Below are 21207 nucleotides of genomic sequence, written 5' to 3' on the forward strand. Positions count from 1 at the left end.
GGGACATGACTCTTCCATAGCCACTGTTAGCAATCCCTTGCTTTGAGGCTGATCTCTACCATGGCTCACTGAAGGGTCTTGAGATGACTCAAGTGTCCAGTCCTTGAGCCACAGATCCATCCACGGAAGTCACAGATCTTTCTGTAGGGCAGAGCAGGCTGTAGGATGGGATTCCTCTCCTTTTCCACTCTCTCTTCTGCTTTGAGGGCAAGGTGCTTTGCCTTGAAACAGGCTGCCCCTTAGTTGAGGCTGAGGCACCACTGGAGTCAGTTAGCAGCCAGCTCCACCCAGCTCTTGATGTTGGCATGTTTTCTTGAGGTCTACATTCAATGTGTCCTTGCAGTGTTTCCTCTGGCCACGGCAAGATCTCATGGCACAACTAAACTGGGAATAATAGTACAGCACTTGCTTTGGAAGCCTGGAGATGGGCATCTGCACACAATGTCTGGTCCAGTGAAGCTGGTGCTTGAGAATCACTGACACAGTGCTGGTAACACTGGCTCCAGCACGGATGAACCCTGGGGCATGAACAACAGAGGAGGAGAGACAGGGGTGAAACAAGAGCAACTGGGTGTAAACTGCCTGGAAATGAGAAGGATGCTAACCACCTCCACAGCGAAGCTTGGGAACAGCCTCCTAGGAGGAGCAGCACGGTTACGGAACGACGGGAGGGCTCCGCCTGAACCGTTTAAGACGAGGTCTCTGCAATGAGGCTGCACTTAATCCCCCGTCCCCTTCCAGCCCCACACGGCCAAGGGCAGCACGGGGGATTTCCACTGAAGAGAGCGTAGTCCAGCAACGAGCGAGCGCGGCATGACCGGCTGAGAGCCGACCGCCGCCGCGGCGTGTCTGGCAGTTTAACCGGGGAGTCGGCTCCGCGCGGGGCGCAGCCCAGGTCGAGCCCGGGCCAGGCGTCCCCACTTCCGATCGGAGCCCTCAGGGAGATCCCGCCCCCTCCTCCTGCCTCCCTGCCTGCTGGGGGTCGCGCGGGCCGCGCTCATCGTGCCGGCACAGGCAGAAGAGCGGGAGCAGCACCGCACCCTTCCCAGGCCGCCTGCACACTCGGCGAGCCCCGGGGTGGGGAGGGGCCTCGAACGGGCAGAGCCGAGCTCGACCGAGCACGCGACTAGCGCGGGACAACACCGGGCCCCACTACCAGGGGCAGGGCGACGCCAGGCCTGCAACAACGCTCCGCGCCTCAACGCGCGCCAACGCTCCTAGCCAATCAACAGCCACCACTGCGTCCCGCGCCGCGGGGCTCCGCCGACCAATAGGAGCGCTTCCCAGCACGCCGGCCCCCGATTGGCCCGCAGCTCGCCGGCAAGATGGCGGCGGCGGCGGCAGTGGCGGGGCTTATCGGTGGCGACTTCTCCGACCTGCGCGAGATCAAGAAGCAGTTGCTGAGCGTAGCGGAGCGGAGCCGCGAGCGCGGCCTGCAGCACAGCGGGAAATGGTGGGGCCGGGGCCGGGGCCGGGGCCGGGGCTGGGGCTGGGGCTGGGACTCGGACTCGTGGCGCTCACCCGCCATCTCTCGCCGCAGGGCCTCCGAGCTGGCCTTCGCCCTGGAGCCGCTGCCGCTCGGTGACCTGCCGCCGCCACCGCCGCTCACCGAGGTACGGGCGCGGGGCCTCCGCCGCTCTCGGCTCGCCCGGCCGGCACGGGCGGAGCAGAGACGGTTTCGTGCAACGGCGGGTAGGCGGGCGCAGGCCGGACCCTGCAGCAGGTCTCGAAGGAGAGCCAGTGCTCTGAACAGACGCCAGTTGGGGTTTGAAGCAGGAGGCTTCAGTCCGGCACCGTGCCTCTCTGCCCCTCCTGGCTCCTTCCCTTGTGGCTGTTCTGGCGTTGGCCGTGTCGCACTTCCTCTTTTTGGGAGCGGTAGCATATAGATGCAGCATTTCTAAATACACTTTAAATCACCTGTATGAAAGGACTGGGGGGAAATAATGGGATGGGGTGAAAGTAGGATAGTGTTTGAGCTGTCTTCGTGCGGGTGGTGTAAGATTCACCATCCAGAACACATTTGCACTAGTGGTTGTCGCCAAAAAGTGGTTTCCAAGGAAGCTGCAGCCTTTGAGCTCAGTCTCCTGTGCCTCCAGGAGGATGCTCGCGATCTGGATGCTTACACGCTGGCCAAGTCCTACTTTGATCTGAAGGAGTATGACCGGGCTGCCTACTTCCTGCGGGGCTGCAAGAGCCAGAAGGCGTACTTCCTGTACATGTACTCCAGATACCTGGTGAGGCAGTGGTGAAGGCTGTTCTTCCACATTAACTCTACCCCTTCTGTTTTCACCTGTCTTAATCTTCCACCCAGGGTCTTTTCTAGCAACCATCTGAAAGGCCAGGTTTAACCCCTTGTTTTCTTGTTAAACCAAACCATTATTAGTGGTGTTTCTGGAGCTAGAATACAGTGTCACCAGTAGGGTTACCCTGCAGCCTGTAAAAACAAGTTTGTTCTCTTTCCACAGTCAGGAGAAAAGAAGAAAGATGATGAAACAGTGGATAGTCTGGGTAAGGATCTGATTTTTCTTATCTGGAATAAAGAAGCCAAGACGGTAACACTGACATTTCTGACTCTCTGTACAAGCCATTTCTGCCTCTGGCCCAGGAGTAAATGATTGAATGGCATGTTCAGTCCGCTGGATGTGAGCAGTCTACTTTTTCTTTGAGGCATTTGCCACAAATTCTTTCTGGCACTTCTTAAAGATGACGACTTCCATTTAAAGGGTTGGGCTTGTATTCTGGACAGTGGTTCCTCTGGAAAGAATGTGAGAGTCCCAGTAAACTGACTGTAGGTCTCTGGCAGAGGCTTTTGTGATCCTTACCAATGCAAAGGGAGAAGTGGTGAGTTAGGTGCAGGAGAGCACTTCTACCTCTGTCATCAGTGTGGCCAATACTAGAATATGGCTCCAGAATATAGTTTCAGCTGTTATGTGCCTGGCACAGGAATTACCAGGTGAAATACACCACTGTCCTGCAGAAGATCAAGCTAGGTAACTTTTGTTTTAATTTAAAGGCCAGCACCAGGCCCGCATTAGTCTGAAGTTGGGGCACAGGTAGGGTAGGGGGACATGTTTAGAGACTAACTGCTTCAGAAGCATGAGCTGTTGTAGGCAACAACCTGCTTCATCAGATGCACTTGCCTGAAGAGAAGGGACTGTTTTCTGTAAACATCTAACCTGGTAAAGTCACAAGACAATGAGGGACTGTAGCATCTGATCACTGAGGCGTGATGACTTACACTAGAACCTGACTCTGACTTTCCTTGCAGGTCCTTTGGAGAAGGGACAGGTGAAAAATGAAGCCTTGAGAGAGCTAAGGGTGGAGCTTAGCAAGAAACACAAAGCACGAGAACTAGATGGATTTGGTCTTTATCTGTAAGTATCTCTGAGTCTCCATATGAATCCTTGGATCAAGGATACTCAATGAGTGGGATTGGCATATAGTGATTTCTAAGTCATCCTGTGCTTCCCTTATCCTTTTCCTAAGGGAATGGAGTGCCCATTGGAGAGTTAACTAATAGTTTAGCAGCACTTAAAATCATGGCAGAATGCACTTGAACTATCCAGAATTTTGGAGGACAGAAATGAGCAATGATAGGTTGGGTATCCTGGTTCATCTTCATCTTGTTGATGAGATTTTGCTTTGGACTCTCCATCCTCAGAGTTCCCTATCCCTGATGGTGTGACGTAGGCTGATCAAGGTTCAAACATATTAGCCTGGAACACTATGGTAGCTTTTACCTTGGCCAGCACTGGTATTTGAGCTGAAGGCCTGCAGAGGTAAATGTGTGCCTTACAGTGCAAGCTAAAGAGTCAGACTTGAGCCAAGCTATTAGATTGATGTCTTCCATCACCTGCACAATGATGGGGCGCAGTCGCACATTGAGACTACCAGCCGGTTGTATGATAATTGTCTAAAATGCAAAACACATTTTGACAAATTGCATAACTTAGATTTTTAGGAGGTTTTTCTACTGTGTGAGTAGAGTACAACCCCTCATTAGATCTACAGCAGTGTTTGAACATCTGACTGGAGATCTAATTCAGACCCTTACTGCTAAACAAGTGGTAGCCCTTTTGTAATCGGTCAGTAGGGGAGGACTTAATGCGTCCTTTCCTAGTCAACTGGGTACCAGCACACTAGTGATGTGAGAATCGAGAATTCCCCAATTCTGGGAAAAGCATGACTGATGGTGACTAGAGATAGGATAACCAAAGTTGGCTCAGTTGCTCAGGGGCAAGCATTACAATAAAAAGAGTAGGGTCTCACAAGAGAAACTTAAGTTCTGCCCCTGCAGTGACTCATTTTAACTTTCAGATAATGGATAGTGTTTAGCAACTATTCCATAGAAAATGGGATTTGATCTCATGCTCATTCTTACAACCCTCTGATAAATATTACCTATATGTAATCTATTTAAGAAATTGGCATATGAGAAGCAGCCACGTAGCCAAAGGGCAGTGCTTGTATCTTTAAAGTGCAAAGAAAAGTCAGGTGCTCTAATGAAAAATTACTTAATGATACTTTTAATTCTTTTCTCTGAACTGATTTGTAATTTTGGTCATTTCAGCAATATCCTATAGATCAAACTGTTTAATGCATCTAGTAAATTTGATGTTGTTGCTTCTCCATAAGAAAGAGTTCTTTTTTGCTGCTAGGAACTTGATGATTTTTCTTTCTTGCAGCCCTGTGGCTTGTCTGAGGTAGTTGAGAGTTTTGGTATAGCTTTTTTAGCATGGGCAGCTGGTTGAGGTGAGCAGTGCAGAGAGTTACACTGGTATCTTTCTCTACAGCTATGGTGTTGTGCTGCGAAAGCTGGACCTAGTGAAAGAGGCCATAGATGTATTTGTTGAAGCAGCTCATGTTTTGCCTTTACATTGGGGAGCCTGGCTGGAGCTATGTAACCTGATCACAGACAAGGAGATGGTAAAAACTGACAAATACTAAAATGCAGTCGCAATTCTAGAACCTAGCATCAGTTTGTTATGTGGTCTGGTGGGTGATGGGCTCATGTTGTGAGACTGGTGTTATTTTTAGTTCAGAAGCAGAAATGAGAACCTTGAACTATAACTGTTTTTGAGACGGTAAGCAACTCCAGCATACACAATAGTGTAGTCTGGAAAGTTTTCCTATAGACAGGATCTCATTGGGTTATTCTTATCCCCCCACGGTTCTGTTTGAGCCTCTCCCTTACATAACGGAAAGCAACCATTAGCAACCAAACAAATAATCAGATCATGATAAATGGATACCTGGGGGAGATGTATACTGTAATTAGTGTAAATAAAGTTGTGAAATGCGGGGGCTGGAGACTGACAAGAAAACTGGAAAGCCTTGGACTAATCCAGAGCTGGCAGGGCCAATTAATATATTAGGCCTCATTAAATACACCTGACTTCCCTCTTTCAGATGACAAGTATGGGTATCTATAAGTTGCAGTATACTTAAGGCCTCTGCATGCCACTTGTTACCACATGGTAGTCTGGTTAGATAATTAGCCCCTTACAGTATGAGTCAAGTCTGTTAAATAGATTAGGAAGTGACTGAATAACAGAATTGCCATCAGATAGGGTGTGGTCCTAGTGGGCCTTCATAGGAATTGGTTCTAGGCTTGGGGCAAGTCAGTATGTTTTTATCAGTGCACTGATACCCTTGCCAAAATGGAGACTGTGACTTGCTTTGAAGAGTGTGTTAGGATCACCATGAGTTTGTGCGAGAACACAGGTTACATTCTGGTGTTACATCAGAAGAGGCTAATGAAGTCATTAGATTAATCTGAAGAGGGGAGGAGGAATAGGGGAGTGATTTTTTTTTTTATTTTTTTTTTTAACCTCTGGAAATGGCATTAGGTGTTCCTTGGACTGCAATGCTGTGTATAGCTCTGGTGTCTGTTTTAAACGCCACATTGAAAAAAATGGAGAGGGCACAGAAAACAGCCTCATGATTTAAGAGTCAGACAAAATACCTTTTAGTGAATCCTAGAGTTCAGTCTGTTTGGCTTATCAAAATGTTACTGATATATTAGTTTATATGAAGGATTTAGCATCTTTCATAAGAGTGTTCTGTTAGGGGACTTCCACTGCTGCTACCAGTAGAAATATTGGATGTTAAACTGATGCTGTCTTTGATTCTCATACCATGGACTGTTGTTGAAGTGGGTGTCATCTCTATTTGGTTCGTGCCAGCTGAAGTTCCTGTCCTTGCCAGATACGTGGATGAAGGAGTTCTTCTTGGCACACATTTACACAGAGCTGCAACTGATTGAAGAAGCTCTGCAGAAGTACCAGAGTCTCATCGATGCAGGATTCTCCAAAAGCACCTACATCATCTCTCAGATTGCAGTTGCCTACCACAACATCCGAGGTCAGGAAGCCCTGTCGGTAGGCAATGTGCCTTCTGCTGCAAACTCTTCAGGAGTGCTTGTGATACCTGCTTTGCTCTTTCCTCAGATATTGACAAAGCTCTTTCCATCTTCAACGAACTGAGGAAGCAAGATCCGTACAGGATAGAGAACATGGACACATTTTCCAACCTGCTATATGTTCGGGTAAGCCCACCCTTCTGTTGCCTACATTCCTGTGCAATATTAGCTACCCGCAAAGAGCAATTTGTGCCACCTTGGCAGAATACCTGAGTATGGCTGATCCGACTGAATTAACACTAACATAACTCGAGTGTAGAGTTGTAGCTCCTCCTTCCTTCACAGTGGATTGAGATACTGTGTATGAATTCCCCCTCCCATTTCTCTTCCCTCTGAAGTGGCATCACACTTGTCCCCACATGGGTCTCCCTCTTCTATTCCCCCAGAGCATGAAACCTGAGCTGAGCTACCTGGCTCACAATCTGTGTGAGATTGACAAGTATCGTGTTGAGACTTGCTGTGTGATAGGTAAGAACCAGCCCTCCTGCTTGATTTGACCTCTGTGCCTTCAGTGTGGGGGCCACATTAACTAGGCTATTGAGTCTGTCCTAATGGAGGCAGCTTTTCTTGGGGTAAAACAGTAAAAATGAGACTGAGCAAGCAGTGACGTGAGCTGGTGCACTGTTGGCAGCACAGTTGAGGCAGGTTTTATAAACGACACGGTGGTGATCCCTTGTATAAAAGCTCCAAGATCCCACCTGGAAACCTGCAGTGCAATTCTGGACACTTAATTCCCAAACAAGATGTGGAAAACTGGCTTGGTGCAGTTGTCTTCACCCAGCACAGTGAGAGCATTGTTGGCTGCCGCAGTTGGAAAAAGGTCTTTGTCAGAGCATTGGAGGAGAGACAAATAAAAATCTGCACTAGCTGCTGTTTGGCAGAAGGGGTTGAGTTGGATTTGCCTTAGTAGGCTGCTGCATTTTCCAAGGTTTCTGAAAAAGCAACGGTTGCTGCTGCTGCTTCCACCCATTTCCTAGGTCTTTGCTGTTTTCCCTCACTTGTTTTAATCTGGTGACTTTGCTTTAGGGAATTACTATAGTTTGCGCTCCCAGCATGAAAAAGCAGCGCTGTATTTCCAGAGAGCCTTAAAGCTGAATCCTCGGTATCTTGGAGCTTGGACTCTCATGGGACATGAGTACATGGAAATGAAGAACACATCTGCAGCCATCCAGGCTTACAGGTGTGTGCAGGGCTGGGGGCCAAGTATCTTATGGTGCTCTGCTTAGGAATTCTCCTTCCTACCCCTGTGTATGCTAGTACTTGCATCTCTTTTTTTGTGGCAGACATGCCATAGAGGTGAACAAGAGGGACTACAGAGCCTGGTATGGACTAGGGCAGACATATGAGATCCTCAAGATGCCTTTTTACTGTCTCTACTACTACCGGCGGGCCCACCAGCTCAGGTAAAGCTAGGAAAGTAGCCATACCTGTGGATGCAAACTCTGAACTGCTGTTAGCTAAGAGACAAATATGGGAGCTGAGTTACCGGTGCCTCTTCTGACAAAGTATGTAGCCTCACTATAGTGACTTAATCATTGTGTACATCAGTAAAGGATTAATACTCCTGCTAGCTTAGGGAGTGTATGCAATGATATATTTTGGGGTAGGGCTGAGTGCTCAATTAACCTGAAATAATATTGGGTTCTGAGGTAGCTTGATTTTCTCATCAGCCAGTTTGACTGACTTGTGTCTTTTCAGGCCCAATGATTCCCGTATGCTGGTTGCTCTGGGAGAATGTTACGAGAAACTCAATCAGTTGGTGGAAGCCAAAAAGGTGAGTGAGGTTTCAGAGAGGCTGAGTTTTAATGCATCTGCCCGGATGGCTGGTTACTACTGGTCTACCCAGTGTGATACTCCAGGCCCCCAGAGCTTTTTGTCCACACAGCTGGAGAGGAAGAATGAATGAGGAACTAGCTGTTCTGTGGTCTCATGAGGGGTGGGAGAACTGGTGTAGTACAGCCATTCCCAAACTCTGAGAGAGTGTGCACTACCAGTTTAAAATGATACAACCTTAAGTACCGCCAGCAGATTTTTGTCCTATAAAGTAATTATAATAAATCTGTTAACACGAACCACTGCCAAGTTGTTGTTTGTGTACCACTGGTGGTACCCGTACCAGAGGTTGGGAACTGCTGGTGTAGTGTTGCCTGAGGCTAGTCTTAGCTGATTTCTCGTCATTAAGGGAAGCTTTGTTCTCTGTGTCAGCCCAGACCGGATGGTGAATTTGTCCGGTCTTGCTTTCCAGAGGCCCAGTTCTCTTCATCCCCCTGCCAGAGGCCCCTGCAGCAACTTTCTGACTCGCTTGCATCTCCTATACATGCTTTGTCGAGATGCTTGTGCAAGTGCTTATTTCTTCTCTGGCAGTGTTATTGGAGAGCTTATGCTGTGGGAGATGTGGAGAAGATGGCATTGGTGAAACTAGCAAAGTGAGTACAGATGTGCATTTGTTGTTCCTAGTACTTAGGGTAGATTGACTCCTTCTTAAAGCAGTTTGAGATCTCTGTAAATGCTGGGTAGGAGCTGGGTGGCATTAACTGTGGTGGGGAGAGTATACCCAGAAGGACTTTGGGAATGCCAGTGTTTTAGGTCTCTGAACATACTAATTCCCCATGGGCCAGAGTGACTTTGTCAGGCAGTGCTAATTGGGAATCAGGTTCATTACAGTACTGCTGAAGGTGCTCCGTTGTGCTGGGCCCAGTACAAAGTAGCAGACAGATCCTGCCTCAGAACTAGTCAGGAGTGGGGCAGGGGTGTGTACCACAGCAGCAGAGTGAGCAAGGTGATGCTGGCTCTGATTTTTGAAGGTGTAACTGGGGATAAGCTACATGGAAATACGGGGAGGAAAGGATGGATGTGGAATAAAGTTCAGCTGCAGAGGTTGAAGCAAACAGCCAAAGCTACTCAAAATTGCAGCACATTATTTAACCTTTCACAATTGTAGTGAATTCCTTGGTGGCTTTTGCAAGAGCTCCTGCCAGCTGGCTGGCTCTTCTCTGGGCAGTTGTGTTGGTTTGCTGGGCAGCTGGTCACTGTGCTCTGTCTGCGCTGGATTCTTTGGCAAATTCTAGTGGGCTAGGGCTTGCTGCAGTTGGAGTGGGGTAGCGTTGGGGTGATTTTCCCTTTGTATAGGTCCACCCAGAACAGCTGGAGATGCAAAAAGCAGGTATCTTCCCTACTCTGCTCCTCCCCTGTGACAGTCTTTCTCCTTTCTCAGGCTGCATGAACAGCTGAACGAATCCGAACAGGCTGCACAATGCTATGTCAAGTACATTCAAGACATCTATTCCTGTGGGGTAAGTCAGTGCCGTAGGGGCAGCAGGGGGGTGGGAGGCAAGACTGAGTGGAGAGGAACTGGCTCTTACTGCTTTCTTATTACTTCAGGAGATAGTGGAGCATCTGGAGGTGAGCACTGCCTTCCGCTACCTGGCTCAATACTACTTCAAGTGTAAGCTGTGGGACGAAGCCTCAGCATGTGCTCAGAAATGCTGCGCATTCAATGATGTGAGTAGCCAGACAGTCCCCAGAGCTCCTTTCATGGGAGACTTGGATGTTGGTTCTGCCTCCCCAGTGAGAGGGATTTCCTGATTTTAAGGAGTGAGCTGCATCACCTGCGGCGCATTGTCCTCATGGCCACGTGGAGGCGTCTAGTGTAGAGCACACATCATCTGCTGTTGCTCTTTGGCACAGCTGAATTAACTCGGACTGCATTTAGGGGGCAAAGAACATGAGCTGAAATATCCATTAACCTCCACGAATAAAGCCTTCTGCCTTTGTGTAGGGCCTGATGGTCTTGCTGCCCAGTTGGTATCAGAATCCCCTAGATTCCTTGTCTCAGATCAGCCTGCTTCACTGAACAGCACCAAGGTGCCATAGTGCTCACTCCCCTTGTACACTGGCCTCAGAGAATCTCCTGGTATCTATCACAGCACATGGTGGGTTACTTCAGCCCAGAAGAGGACAGCATGGCATGACACTGGCCCCTTCTAGAAAGTGGAGTCTCCACTTCTCTCAAGTCCATTCAGCACTTTGCTCTTGCCAATTTTCTCTGTGGAATGTAGTTGGGTATTACAGCAGTGGCTGGGAGGTACTTAAAGCTTGTACTTTGGGTGCCAAAGGATATATTAAAAGGGGGATGGTTGTCTCTTAACACTGCTTTTAATAGCATTAAAGTAAATATCTGGGGGTAAGGTGCACGGTATCCTGCAGACTCAACATTGTGTTGCTATGGGATATGTAACAGTTCACGCTCCTGGTGAATTTGACTCTGACTCTCCAGCAGGCCTGGATCTGACCTTTATTGATGCTATCTTCTTGCTTCCTTTTAGACAAGAGAAGAAGGAAAGGCCTTGCTGCGACAGATCTTGCAACTACGCAACCAAGGAGAAAACTCCTCCACGGAGATCTCTGCTTCCTTCTTCCTCCCTGCATCGCTATCGGCCAATAACACTCCTACACGTCGCGTGTCCCCACTCAACCTGTCCTCAGTTACGCCGTGAGCTGTGCAGACAGGGGCTGTTTCCCATCCCTGAAACGGCCACCTTTGCAGTGAAGCTTCTGTGTTTGGCACTGTCTTTCCTTGAGGGCAGGAATCCTGAACCTGAAGACCAGGCAGCACAACAAAACTTGCAGTGGGGCCCAGACAAAGTGCCTGTGCTGAGACCTCAGGGCAGTGCAGTGCCATTGCCCAAATGTAGCAAATCCCAACTTTGTGAGAAGCAGTTCCAGGTAGGGTGGGGAGGCTTGTCTGCCCCAGGTGAAACAGATGAGCTGAACTCCCATCAGGGCCAGAATGGGATCATCACTGCTTATGGCAAGAGTGCCAGGCTTCTCTGCACACATTAACTCACAGGTGTCCCACATGCTGCTTTTCTGCTGTGAGCAGCAGAGAGGCACCCTGCTGCCATGAGAGGCAGCGGCATCTGGGGACCTGGGTGTCAGAAGTGTGTAAGTGACCTGCAGTAATGGCTGGTTGTGATTAGGTCTGTGGCTCAGATGTTTTGACTTTGAATGGAGAAACAGTCAGAGGGCTACATTAAATGTTGATGACTGAATTTCTGCTCCTGGGCTGTTTCATGGCACCATTTTCCTTTGTCCTAAAACAAGTAAAGTTGAACTAAGTAAAGAAAAGATCCAGGTTCTTCCAGGAGGGGTGTGAAAGTGGCTCATAGGCTTTACTAGTAGCCCTGTTCAGGGTCCTGTATAGCAGCCTAGATCTTACATCTAACATCACATTGTGTTTGTGCCCTAGCTGCCCTGAGATGTGGGGGGGAAGTGCAGAGGAGCAGTGTTGTCACTCATCCCATCTCTGGGATGGTGGTGCTTAGAGCTGCCAAACTTAAGCAGTTACAAGCAAGACCAGTAAGAGGCCTAAGATCTGGGCCCCTGCTTGTAGAGGGTTATGCAGCAGCTTCCCGTGTGAATCCTTATGGACCAATATGTAGGTGTCAGAGAAATTACACAAAAATATGAAGCTAACTTGAACAGGACAAGCAGATGCCACTGTGGCTTCTCTGTCACAGGCAGTCATGAGGAACTGAAGGGCAGTTGGGCCTCATGCCTTAAACAAATCTGATCTTGCACAAGCTTCTGGACAGTTGCTCAAGGTGCTGTTGCTCAACTGGGTTGTGGCACAGGGTTCTGGTTAATTTAAGTTAAAAAGGCTAAGCAGCCTTTTACAGGAACAGATCACAAAGCAGGACTGTACAGTAACTGAGCATAAGTGAACAGAGAGACTGTGTGTCCTTTCACTGCTAAGGGACCAGATTCTGTTACAATGCCTCAGTTCTAAAGCAACACCAGTTGTCATGCACAGATCTTTCAGCCCCAATCAAACCATGTATGCCTGTTTACAACTTGTCCACTATTTTCCACAGTGATAACTTTTGCAGATAAGTCTTCCCTGGCCTCTGATTTTAATAGTGCCATGCTCAGGCCAATCCTTACCCCCAAACTACACGCTGCCCCCCTATGGCAAAAGCAACACAAAGGAAGTCAGCTGCAGGAGGAAGCTGTTTTCCTCTTACTAACTGGTTGCATTGCCTTTGTTCGTACCTGTGGGATTTGGCCCAGCAGGAGCTGCAGTACTCTTGTAGGACTGACGAAGAGACCTTGAGCAGACATACTGCCAAAAGCTGAAGTGTGGCTCAAGGCTTAACTTGCTTCACCTTAACCCTCCATCATTCCTACCCTGCCTGGCTGTTTCTTCATGTTCTCATCAAATAGGGTAAGAAAATACAACTTTCATGAAAGGTGGGTACACAAGTGTGTTCCATCACCCTGCTCAGTGTAGGATAGAAGCTGAACAGACTAGCACTGCTGTCCCAAAGCTGGCAGCAGACCACCATGCCAAGTAGCGTTTGGGGAGAGCTTACTCCGGGCCAGGTTGCTGCTTTACCATCTTCACCAATGGAACACTATACCTGCCATCACTACTGTGAGTTGGGCGTGTAAAGTATTTGACCCAGGAGATGCTGCAGTCCTTACTGGGGTGCCCTTGTTCTGTACACAGTGAAAGCCATGGTTGGTAATGGCATCAGTACCTTTGGTTAAAATTACTTGATGTGAAAGGACTGCTCTTTAGGTCTTCCTTTTTAGGTTCAGACAAGGTAATTTTGCTTAGTCAGCTATTTGTCTCAGGAGCTTGTCCTCACCTATTTGAGACGGGTAGAACTCAGACATCTTGGAGAAGCTACAGCCCATTTCATGGAGCTGTTCTGTGCCTTTCAGGCTTTAACATGTTCCACAATTGCCTGGCTTGCCTCCTTGGTGAGTCCTGTCAGTCTTGTTCTTTATTAAAGATGTAAGATTTAGGGTCTAGTCCTATGTGCTGTTGCCTTGCAGAGCAGAGACCACACCAGCCCATCCAAAAGTCTCTCAACTACAGCACAATTCTTAAACTGTCTTGGCTGTAGAGGCACAAGCTGAAAGGGAGGAAGCTCCTGGGAGACGCCAGGAAACCTAGGGCTAGTTCTGATAGGAGATGCATGCTGCTGCCAATAGGAAGACATTTATTGTCATGCATAAACAATGTAACAGAATACACATACAAAGAAAAAAAGATGAGGCAGGGTTATATTGCAGTCTGGGCTTGAGGCTCTGATCCATGTATAGTGGAATAGCAGCTAGCCTGAGACACAACGTGGACAATCTAAAGCCCTTGTTGGTAGTCACCCCCAACAGTGTCTGCACAAGCCCTGAAGAATTACCCTAGATACAGTCGTTTATATACATGTGGCTAAAACACAGTAAAATGTGCCTTAAAGGCTCAACCAACCCATGGGCCCCACTCTACTTCTTACCAAAGGGCAGGGTCTTGTGTGCTGGTGTTCCACGGGCTTGCAGGATGCAGCTGTAGGGGCCACTCTCGGCCACTGCTGTACGGGCAGGTGAGCAGGGCAGGAAGTTGCGCAGGAAAGGCTTTTTGCCAGGAGGCTGACTTGGCTGCAGGTTCTCTCTGTTGGCACAGAATCGCTTCTTCAAGGTGGATATTGGAGGGGCCTGGAGCTTCTGCACAGTATGATACTGTTCAGCAATGCAGGCTGCTTTCTTCCGTAGATCCAGCTTGACCAGCATCATGTTGTTCTGCAGCTCTGCCAGTGTCTGGTCCTGTGATAAGAAACCCAGAGCCAAAACTGGCTTGTTTAATACTGTACACATGTGCCCAGCACCCTGTTAATCCATCCTCTTGCAGTCAAAGTGAACCAGCTGCTCGCACAGAGGCACTTTGCAGTGAGAGCGAGTTCTGAGCTGCCAACTGAGGCAGAGCCAGGGGAGCTGAATCCACCTCAAAGTGACTTAAAGTTTACTGGAAAGCCTCCTCACTTCCCACCCTGATGCAGGTGGCCATTAGAAGGGGTTCCAAGCAAACAGGAACAAGAAGTGTTGAGACCCTGTTATGCTGGGAACAGACAGAGACGAGGGCCAGTAATAAACATGGTTTGATAGTCTCATGCTGCTAGAGAACACTAACAAGTGTTTTTCTGCCAGATTTGGGCAGCAATTTGACATTGTCAGCTAAGATTTGCCACCCACATATCCCAGCACTGTGATCCATTACCTGTCTAGCCAGGATCTCTTCACAAGTACAGAGGGTTTCGCGAAGCTTCCCTGCACTCGTGCTGTGACAACACGCTCTTTCTGCTGACTGCAGACACTCCCCGAGTTTATGCAACTCTGATCTCAGCAGCCTCACATTCTGCAAGAGGGACAGGAAAACCAATGCCAGCAGCAGGCACAGCCATGCAGGTAGGACACAGAGGTGTAAGACTGTTCTGGTGGGGCCTCATCCCCTAGCAGTCTCCATCCCACAGACTGAGTTGAGCTAGTCTAGTTGCCAAGTGCAGCATACTGTAGTCCCCAGACCTGCAGACTGTTTGCAACAGGAGGGCTGCAGTAGAAGGTAGCCTGGAAGTTGTGCCTGACACCACTGCCAGAAGACCCCCCTCCCCTTCTCCCTCATAGGAGTGCAGTTACCTTCTGTCCATCCTCCAGCTTCTTGTCCACATCTGCAGTGATGGGTTTGGCAGAAGGTGGTGGCTCTAGCAGCCTCTGGTACTTGCGTAGCTCTGGGAGAAAGCAGGAACAAAATGACAAGACCCCAGGCAACAATCACAGATGCATTGGAGAATGGTCACCTGGTTGTGCCAGTCCCAGCCTGACTGCTTCCACTCCTGCCCCCCTCTCTTCCCCCACTGCTACCCAACCTTGGCTGCCCTGCCCCTGTTCTCACCTGCTGTTCTGGTTCTCAGCTCTGACTGACACTGCTCCAGATTGGCTTTGGCTTCCAGCAGCTCCTGTTGCATAGAGGTTGCAGATGCTGCCACTCGCTTTGACCTGCGCAGGCCCTCTTGCCCAGCATCCTGCTGCTTCATCTCCAGGTTCTCCAGCTGCACCCTTGCCCCTTGCAGCGCAGCCTCCAGCTCTTCAATCTTCTCATCTCGTTCCTGAGGGGAACAGCAGACTGGCTGACACCCAAGAACTTATACAGCCCCCTTAATGTTTCAGGCCCTGAGGGGCATCCCTTCCCCAAGCAATGGACTGGTTCAGAGAGCACCTAGGTAAATAACAGGAAAGCAACAAGTGCCACCTTCCGTGCACACCTGGGTAAGTGAAGGGTTTGCAACTCCAGGTGGATCTGCCCAAAGATTGGATGAGATGACCTCCTGATGTCCCTTCCAACCCTAATTTTCTATGATGCCTCACCTGCTCCAGGCAACGAAGCAGCCATGCAACTTACTCAACATGGCCAACATGAATCATGGGAGAAGAAATTCCTAAAGCTTCACGGTTACTGTGAAGAGGTCACCATTTTCTCCAGGATTTATTTAAAACAACAATGCCATGTTTTGGAGGGATTTCCTGTGCAAGATGGAGAGGTGTCTGCTACCTGCCTGGGAACACTAGGCTGGGGGCTAGCAAGCAGCTAAGAACTTGAATTGGAGCTGGGGGGTATGAAGAGCCCAGGGCTGCAGGGAGGAGCTGAGATGCCTGGCAGTTCTACCCTAAGGGCACCATGCACAAAACTGGAAGGCTTCATGCTGCAAGGGTGATGACAGCAGCATTCCTGGACCCAGACAAGTTGTTTCCATACCCTGCCCCATCTGCTTCCCTTCCTCACCCCCAACTCCCACTGCCACACACCCTGATCTCCTCCTGGTAATAGTCTGTTAGTGACTCCTTCAGATTGCTCAGCTTGTCCTCATACAGCTCCTCCAGTAGCTCCTTCTGGGCATCCACATGTTGGCTGCAGAGAGTGACATGGCATCAATTTGGAGGCCTGAAGCCGAGGCCTAGCTTTAAGAGAGGACAAGTACCCGTGCCCATCCGCAACCCCTCGCACCTGCACCACTGCTCTTTCTGCTGCAGGTGCTCCACCATCTCATTGCAGATCTCCTCCCGGAGCTGCATTTCCAGGTGCAGCTTCTCCCGCCGTTCCTGCACCAGCAGCTCCCGGGCAGCATCCACCACACGCAGCAAGTCCTGCAGAAGCAGAACAAAAGGAGACCATAACCTTGTGCCCCACAGGTCCAATATGGTGACCTAGTCTTACTGTCCCACCTCTGCACAGTATACATCACCCCAGAGGGTATAAGACAGATATCACCCACCTCCTTGTTATACAAGGACACATCTGCTTCATCTCCACCCTCTTCGTCAGATTCCATTTCCTGCTTTAGGCCTGCTTCTGAGCTCTGGCTAAGACGTCTGTGTTCCCTCATGATGGACTGGATAGATGGGAGAACCACTTTCGCAGGAGCTTGAACGAGCTGAAGAGAAAACAGGTTGCTTATATGAGCCTACATTGCCTACAGCCTTGGTAGCATCAGGCCAGTGCTCTCCTGTTACAGCCAGCCTCACTGCAAGATAGCAGGATCTGGGAGCACAGTGCACCCTGGCAAGGAATGCCTCACCTCCTTGCGCTGAAGGGCAGCAGCTCACTTGCATAGGAGCTGGAGGAGGCCTGAGATCCAAGCCAGCCACAGGGTTCATGGGGATCCAGAGAAGCCCCTGCACTGCCAGGGACTGCAGCACTTACATATTTCACTGACCTGGCTGGCGAGTGCTGAGAACTTGGCCACGTGCAGGGTTTCATCATACATGGACGCACACTGGCTAATGTTGATGATCATGGAGGAGCGCCCATGCCCTGTGAAGAAACCCTGGAACACACGGGTCAGCTTGCTGTCCCGGAAGGGAACCACAACCAGCTTCACCCTGGTGGAAGAGCACAAATGCGCTGAGCCTGCAGAAAAGTATGTGGGTAGCCCCCGTACCACCCTGGTCCCTGAACTACTCACCTGGACTGCTGGTTCTGGCGCAGGGCAGCAATGCAGCGGCCCAGCGTGTGCAGAGAGGTGTTGATGTTGTTTGCCTCCTTCATTCGGTCCCCGCTCTTCTGGTCCTTGCAACGTTCTGAGCCAGCAAGGTCACACAGGGACAGCCTGGAAGAGACCCAGGGCACTGCTGTGATTACAGTCCATGTGTTGTCGTGCACCCACGGGCCTAAGCTCAACCCCTACCTTCCTTGAGCCTCAGGACAGCTCAGCCATCTCTTCTAGAGGTTTGTTCCAAACAACACTACCAAGCTCAGGTCAGGGGCCCAGGCTCACCCAGAAATCCCCTGCCGGTTGCTGCTTTGCAAGCAGGGATCCAGCAAGTACGTCCAGCTTGCTGCATCCCAGACATGGGCGTTAAACTGCTTAGCAGCAGCTCTGTCATAAGGGCCTCCTTAGATGCAGGGATGGGGTCAGTCAGCCATGCTCATGCTGATGCAGGATGTTCACGTGCTTCCAAGAGGAGCTTTGTTGCTCTCTCCAAAGGGAGCAGTGGGACACGCACACAACAGCTGCTCTCCACACCCCCAGGGAGTTCCACCTTCTGAAGGCCCCCCAAAGATCCATAACAGCACCACAGCCTGGAGAGCTCTGGACCTGTAGCCCTGTTAGCCTCGTGCAATCTGAGAATCAGAGTCAGGCTAGCAAGACCCTCAGAAGGTCACTGGTCTAACCCCCACCCTTGCTCACAGCAGGATCATCCCCAAGCACCACACTCACTCGCTGATTTTGGGGACCACCTCACTGCTGCCCTCTGTTAGGTGAAGAATCCTGATGGAGAAGATGCTGTGACTGCAGGGAGCAAGGACAAAAAAAATACACTTGAACAGAACATGCAATGACTGCCTCTGGCACCAGTCCAGCACCTAGTTCCATAAAATGAGCCCTCCCCCCAGGACCATTCCTCTCCTCTCCCTGCCCCTCAACCTGCGGCTGGAGTTCTGGTTCAGGTGAGTGCTGGCAAAGCTCTGGTTTTTCTGACCCAGCTTCAGGAGTTTCCAGGCCTCATCGGCATCTTGGATGTGGATCCAGTTTAGATCTGAAAGAGCAGACAGGTGGGAAAGTGGTACAGATAGATGTGGTTTGCCTTCCCAGGTCCTGGCTACCCACCGCATCCCAGGCTTCGCTGCTGCCAACAGCCAGACTGAACTTCCCTGCATTGTTTGGGCCTCCTGAGGGATACCAGCCACAGAGTTCAGCAGAAGGGAACTGCTGGCTGTGTATAAAATGCCCTAGAGCAGCATTTCTCAACCCATGGGTAGAGACCCAAAAGTATATCGCAAGAATACATCAAAAGGGTCATGAACAGACTTTAGAAGTGGATTCTCCTTTTCCCACAAGAAAAAATGCAGTAAACTGGCTTTTCCCTTGCAGTTTCAACCTGCAAGGAGCTGTTTGGGTCTCCCACCCCCCTGCCGCCTCCCCACAACCCACACAACACAAGGGGGCTGGGGCCTGGGCACGGGGGCTAGCAGGTCAAGAGTGAGGAGGCACTGGGGCAGGACTGGCTACTGATGTTCACAAATGGGTCCTGAGACAAAAGAGGTTGAGAGCTACTGCCCTAGAGCAGTATCCCTCCCTCTGCTACTGCTTGCTTTCCACAGGTGCTCCTGGCCACCAGACATTATTCCCTTTTCCATCCCAGGTTACTACTGTCCCCTTCAGTAGGGAGAATGATCCAGCAGGGTCCTTCCCCAGAATGCTGCTAGGTCAGTTTCTACCTCTGACATAGGGATTGCCGCTCGGGTCTTCACATAGCCGTAGTGTTTGCCTCTTGCGGTTCGGGCCAGGCAGAGCTGGCTCCAGCAAGTCGTAGATCTGCTCATTGTAAATCTCAAAAAAGGAGACCCATATGGAGAACTGCACATCTCTTGAGGCATGGAGCGAGACACAGTCTGGATCAGCCCAGCGAGAGCCTAGGTTTCAGAGGAGAATCAGAGGGGGCTGTAGGAATTGCTGCAGCCCCAGCAGGTCCCTGCCCAACAGATTGGAGGAGACAAGGGAGAGTTTCTACCCCTGACCAAAATGTGCTTCATCCCCTCCTACTTGCCCTTCCCCCAGCACAGTAGGGTCCCAGACATACTGTCCAGTTGGCTGCTCTCAGAGTGGTTGGCAAATTGGCTGGTAGACGAGAGGCCACCCACTCCACTGTCATAACTGCTACTAGTGGCAGCCTGGAGCTGGGACTCGGTGTTGTGGCTCCTCTTCAGTGGAGTCAGCAACTCCTAGGAAACAGGCAAAACATGATGCTGGTGCAGGGCACCCTCTTCCTTCCACAGTGGACGGAGAAGCACACTCACCTCCCGTAATCCCCCATGCAGCAAGACCAGCTTCTTGGTCTCTTCTTGTTGAACCTGCCTGCTGTCTAGCCAGGTCACCTCGCTGGAGAGCGAGGGCTTGAGATCCATGGCTCGGTAGAGCTGCTCTCCCACGCTATTGAAGATGAGTGCTAGGGAGCGGGGCAGAATCCCACCGTCCTTGCTGCTCCCTGGAAGAAAGGACAGCAGCGAGCAGAGCTCTCAGTCACAACACAGCAGCACTTCCTCCCTCTGATGAGTCCAGGTACGCCAACACTCGATTCTCCCCCCCACTTACCCTGGATAGTGTGAGTCTTCCCCGAGTTCGTGATGCCATAGGTATAAACCAGCCAGTTTTGCCCATTCAGCACATCCTGCACCAGCTGCTTCATGGTCGCATCAAAGAACGTCTTTTGTCCAACATCTGGGCCAAAGATCTGCAAACACAAATGTCACAGGGGTGCGGGACTTCCCTCTCCAGGCTGCACCCCTGCTCGTTCTGGACTGCCTCTGACCCCACACCCGAACCCCGGTGGAGCCGGCCCAGGCTGCTCCATCTACCTCTTAGGAGCACTAGACGTGACCAGGGTCCAGCTGCCTTGGGCACCGGGCAGAGGACAAGACGAGGGCTCCTGCTCCATGGTGCTTGCAGCAGCACAAGCACAAGACAACGTGCAGCAGACGGGCGCAGGAATGGAGCAAAGGAAGGGAGATGCCAGGGGCTGGTGCAGATGGCCCCAATACCATCAGCGCAAAGCTGCTTGAACTCAGGAGGAGGCGCGGCCTCCAGGGCCACTGCGCCGTGCCCACGGGCACCCACCTGCGTGAAGGTGAACCTGTGCGCGGCTTGGCCCACGCCACGCTCTGTGCTGCGCATAGCAAAGGAGTCCGCGGGCGCCCGCAAGAGGAGGGTCTCCGAGCTCTCGATGCAGACGCAGCCCTGAGAAGTGTGGACGCTCAGCTGCTGCGCCGGGGTGGAGGGGTGTCCCCCGGCCTGGCCCATCCCAGCCCCAGAGCCGCTGCCCCGGCCTGACCTGGTCCTCCCGCTTCTCCAGCTCGGCTGGCGTCAGGGGTCGGACCCGCAGGTGCACCTTCAGCTTGGCGCCGTCCTCTGGGGCGACCTACAGAGCGCGAGGGGTCACACACGGCCCCCAGCGAGGCCCACGAGCGCCGCCCGGCCCCGGTCACCCGTCCCCTCACCTGCGGGCCGCCCGCCGCGGCGGGCCAGATGGCAGAGAAGTCGGAGAGCAGGTCCCGGCGCGCGGCCCGGCCCAGCTCGGCCGCCGTGGACTCGAGCACCGGGGACGATGCGGCCTCCTCGTCCGAGAACAGCACAGGAGCGAGCGGCGACAGCGCGGCCTGCGCCATGGCGCGGCTTACAGGGTTGGGGCGGGCGAGTCGGCAACGGCCTCAGTTCCCTTCTGTCTATCTGTCCGTCCTTCAGGCTGCGCTGAGGCAATGAAGCCGCCCGGCCCGAACCCCACCCCTCCCCGCGCGCGATCCCCCCGACCCGAATCCCACCGACCTCGGGGCGCAGCGGCGGGTGCTGCGGTTTCAAACCGCGCGCTCCGAGCCGCCGGCCAATCAGCGCGCGCTCCGGGACAAGGCAAGAGAGAGGTTGGCCGCGGGGCCGAGCGGCCTTCCCGGCAGTCCACGC

The 21207-nt window shown here is 51.4% G+C and overlaps 2 protein-coding genes across 2 annotated transcripts; one reads left to right on the forward strand and one right to left on the reverse strand.

The window, feature by feature from the left end:
• Positions 1–1314: 1314 nt before the first annotated feature.
• CDC23 (cell division cycle 23) lies at positions 1315–13646 on the forward strand. Its single transcript, XM_090020722.1, has 16 exons — positions 1315–1453; positions 1541–1613; positions 2097–2234; positions 2466–2508; positions 3269–3374; positions 4794–4926; positions 6186–6363; positions 6450–6547; positions 6808–6889; positions 7448–7601; positions 7705–7824; positions 8120–8195; positions 8786–8847; positions 9636–9714; positions 9803–9922; positions 10747–13646. Exons 1-16 carry the CDS (start codon positions 1326–1328, stop codon positions 10915–10917), a joined length of 1761 nt encoding a protein of 586 aa, XP_089876848.1. The 5' UTR covers positions 1315–1325; the 3' UTR covers positions 10918–13646.
• Positions 13408–21066, reverse strand: KIF20A (kinesin family member 20A). The gene is made up of 18 exons (XM_090020721.1): positions 20751–21066; positions 20585–20671; positions 20371–20490; positions 19849–19987; positions 19554–19741; positions 19337–19478; positions 18975–19169; positions 18181–18292; positions 17974–18045; positions 17218–17361; positions 16969–17134; positions 16528–16686; positions 16260–16399; positions 16061–16163; positions 15150–15363; positions 14894–14985; positions 14478–14615; positions 13408–14026 (listed from the first exon to the last, which is right to left on the reverse strand). The coding sequence occupies exons 1-18, from the start codon at positions 20916–20918 to the stop codon at positions 13709–13711; spliced, it is 2697 nt and encodes an 898-aa protein (XP_089876847.1). The 5' UTR covers positions 20919–21066; the 3' UTR covers positions 13408–13708.
• Between the last annotated feature and the right edge of the window lie 141 nt (positions 21067–21207).

The sequence above is a fragment of the Crocodylus siamensis genome, chromosome 10, assembly GCF_052110815.1.
Source record: "Crocodylus siamensis isolate JL-2025a chromosome 10, ASM5211081v1, whole genome shotgun sequence".
Classification (NCBI taxonomy): domain Eukaryota; kingdom Metazoa; phylum Chordata; order Crocodylia; family Crocodylidae; genus Crocodylus; species Crocodylus siamensis.

Coding starts and splice junctions, on each gene's coding strand:
- CDC23 (XM_090020722.1), top strand. CDS start 1,326: ATGGCGGCGGCGGCGGCAGTGGCGGGGCTTATCGGTGGCGACTTCTCC. Junction 2,509..3,268: donor TGAAACAGTGGATAGTCTGG/GTAAGGATCTGA, acceptor CTTTCCTTGCAG/GTCCTTTGGAGAAGGGACAG. Junction 6,890..7,447: donor TGAGACTTGCTGTGTGATAG/GTAAGAACCAGC, acceptor ACTTTGCTTTAG/GGAATTACTATAGTTTGCGC.
- KIF20A (XM_090020721.1), bottom strand. CDS start 20,918: ATGGCGCAGGCCGCGCTGTCGCCGCTCGCTCCTGTGCTGTTCTCGGAC. Junction 19,742..19,848: donor GAAGACTCACACTATCCAGG/GTAAGTGGGGGG, acceptor CCTTTCTTCCAG/GGAGCAGCAAGGACGGTGGG. Junction 17,135..17,217: donor CGCCAGAACCAGCAGTCCAG/GTGAGTAGTTCA, acceptor CTCTTCCACCAG/GGTGAAGCTGGTTGTGGTTC.